Source organism: Thalassophryne amazonica, chromosome 8 (assembly GCF_902500255.1).
Source record: "Thalassophryne amazonica chromosome 8, fThaAma1.1, whole genome shotgun sequence".
Classification (NCBI taxonomy): domain Eukaryota; kingdom Metazoa; phylum Chordata; class Actinopteri; order Batrachoidiformes; family Batrachoididae; genus Thalassophryne; species Thalassophryne amazonica.
This window is the reverse complement of record NC_047110.1, coordinates 102,674,300-102,677,566: the sequence shown is the minus strand read 5'-3', so window position 1 is coordinate 102,677,566 and position 3,267 is coordinate 102,674,300. Positions and strand designations below refer to the sequence as shown.

The 3,267-nt window shown below is 41.9% G+C and overlaps 1 protein-coding gene across 1 annotated transcript; it reads left to right on the top strand.

The window, feature by feature from the left end:
* Positions 1–751: 751 nt before the first annotated feature.
* LOC117515159 (beta-1,3-galactosyl-O-glycosyl-glycoprotein beta-1,6-N-acetylglucosaminyltransferase 3-like) lies at positions 752–2,258 on the top strand. The gene has a single exon (XM_034175637.1). It carries the CDS (start codon positions 844–846, stop codon positions 2,107–2,109), a length of 1,266 nt encoding a protein of 421 aa, XP_034031528.1. The 5' UTR covers positions 752–843; the 3' UTR covers positions 2,110–2,258.
* The last annotated feature ends 1,009 nt before the right edge of the window (positions 2,259–3,267 follow it).

Genomic DNA, 3,267 nt, shown 5'->3' with positions numbered 1-3,267 from the left:
GGAGCTGATCAGTGGGTGAGCCTTTGCCATTCTGATTATTCTTCTATCCACTTTGATGGTTGTTTTCTGTTTTCTTCGATGCATCTCTGGTTTTTTTTGTCCATTTTAAAGTTTTGGAGATCATTGTAGATGAACAGCCTATAATTTTTGCACCTGTGTATAAGTTTTCCCCTCTCCTATCAACTTTTTAATCAAACTATGCTGTTCTTCTAAACAATGTCTTGAACGTCCCATTTTCCTCAGGCTTTCAAAGAGAAAAGCATGTTCAACAGGTGCTGGCTTCATCCATAAATAGGGGACACCTGATTCATACCTGTTTGTTCCACAAAATTGACGAACTCACTGACTGAATGCCACACTACTATTATTGTGAACACCTCTTTTCTACTTTTTTTTTTTTTTTTTTTTACTAATAGCCCAATTTCATAGCCTTAAGAGTGTGCATATCATGAATGCTTGGTCTTGTTGGATTTGTGAGAATCTACTGGTACCTTGTTTCCCATGTAACAATAAGAAATATACTCAAAACCTGGATTAATCTTTTTAGTCACATAGCACTACTATTATTCTGAACACTACTGTGTATATATATATATATGAAGAAAGTTTGTGGACTCCCTCACTGACATTATTCAGTGAGTTATATTGATTTATTCCCTCTTGGGAAAATGATCTCCTCTGTCAGCATGAGTTACATACTTTGTCACGCCTGCTTAGGGACTGGTTTAACTTGCTCGATCTTTAAAAAACAATAACTTCAGCCTCTCCTTGTGTGGTAGATGAGTAACCTGGACAGTGGACAAAGTCATTGTTAATGTTAACAGTTAGGACACATCCACTGAGATGCGTATCGTTCGGTCAAAGCAGTTGATGTTTTTCACAGCCCTTTGCTGTGTTCTCGTTGGAATACTGGTTTATTTTTCCAGGTGGCAATCCGACTTCAACAGGCAGCCACCATCTGATGACAGAATACTAAAGCAGTACTCTCTGGACTGGCCTGGCTGCTCAGCTGTCATCACAGGAGACATAGAAGGTAAAAAATCTGACTTAGAAGTGCTTTTGGTCTCAAGGAGACGATCGCTGTTATCAGAAAAGTTCTACCTGAACATCACAAAAGACTGTGAGAGTTACACTGAAAACAGAGGATTCATTATGGAGCCTCTGAGTGCTGAGGAGAAGGATTTTCCGATTGCCTACTCCATGGTGATCCACGAGAAGATTGAGATGTTTGAGCGTCTTCTGCGAGCGGTTTACGCTCCTCAGAACATCTACTGTGTCCACGTGGACCAGAAATCAACTGAGGATTTCAAGAATGCTGTAAAGGCGATTATTTCCTGTTTCCCCAATGTGTTTATGGCCAGTAAATTAGAAACTGTGGTGTACACCTCATGGTCTCGAGTGCAGGCAGACCTGAACTGCATGAAAGACCTGATGGCTTCACACGTCCAGTGGACATACCTGCTCAACACCTGTGGAACAGACTTCCCCATCAAAACCAACAGAGAAATGGTTCAAGTGCTGAAGGCCCTCAAAGGAAGAAACAGCATGGAGTCTCAGGTTACCAACAACCACAAGAAAGCCCGTTGGCGGTATCATTACATTGTTACTAATACCAATACCGTCATCAGGACAGACGAGAAGAAAAGTCCCCCTCCGATCAGCAGCCCAATGTTCTCAGGAAACGCCTACATTGTTGTGACCAGAGACTTTGTGAGACATGTGGTGGAGGACAAAGAGGTCCAGAAGTTTGTGGAGTGGGAGAAGGACACATTCTCTGCTGATGAACACTTGTGGGCGACTCTACAGAGGATGTACCCGGATGTACCTGGATCCACGCCAACACACATTAAGTATGATACATCAGACATGTTTGCTATTGCCCGTTTGGTGAAGTGGGAAGAATTAGCAGGTGATGTGAAACGTGGAGCGGCGTATCCTCCGTGCACAGGGACCTACAGAAAAAATGTTTGTGTTTTCGGGCTTGGTGACCTCCCCTGGATCCTAAAACAACACCACTTGTTTGCAAATAAGTTTGATCCAGAAGTTGATGATATTGCTATTAGATGTCTGGAATCATTCCTGCGTTTTAAAGCTCTAAGGCAGGAATGAAAGACAACCGGAAACTTGGATAATTGTTAAATGTTTTTTTCCTCTAAATGTACTGTAGGCTATAATGTACTGAGAACAGGTAGATAATGGAACTCCTGTTTCTGCTGTGGATATTGATAGAAATTCTGTATTGATGATTTCTCTGCAATTGAAATTGTAATGTATTTTTTTAATTAAATTGTTTTTAATTTCTAAGTGGGATTGGGATGGCAGGAATGAAAATCCTGTGAACTACTCAGGTACAGTTAGGTGTTAAATAATGTGTGACATTCTACACCATAATTCTCTGAAACCCAAATCTGTGTGTATAAGTTAATAAGTCTGTCTGGTGAAACACACACACACAGATTTATTTCCATGCCACATGTAAAAATACTTGAAGATGTGCATTAAGATTTTTCTAAGCAAAATTCTAACTCTTTAGTGTATTTTTAAGCACATTATAAATCCTTTTGTTCACCATGTTGGCACTCTGCTCATGCTAATATTAGCCCTTAGCATTGCGTGATGTCCATTAGCATTGAGGCACTAGTGAGTTTCCATGTGAATGTTAGCCTGTTAGCATCACGTTATGTGTCGCCTGTTAGTATTGCATTGTGTGACGCTAGCAAGTGTTCGTGAATGGTAACTGGACTACATTTATATAACACTTTTCCATCTGCATCAGACGCTCAAAGTGCTTTACACACTAATGCCTCACATTCACCCTGATGTCAGGATCCTGCCATACAAGGTACTCACTACACACCAGGAGCAACTAGGGGATTAAGGACCTTGCCCAGGGGCCCTTAGTGATTTTCTGGTCAGGTTGGGATTTAAACCCAGGACCCTCTGGTCTCAAACCCAACGCTAAACCACTAGAACATCACCTCGCCTAAAGCGCCCAGTTCATACTAGTTTTAGTCCATTAGTTGGGAGTGTTATTAATGCAGGGGTGGTAGCCAAGTGGTTAATGCGCTTGGTTTCAGTGCAGAAGGTTCTGGGTTCAAATCCCACCCGTGCCACATTTCTCCATGTAATGTGGAGTTGCATCAGGAAGGGCATCTGGCGCAAAACCTGTGCCAATTCAACATGCAGATCCACCTTGGATCTGCTGTGGCGACCCCGAGTGCAAGCAAGGGAGCAGCCAAATGGACTTACTTTACTAGTTGGGAGTGT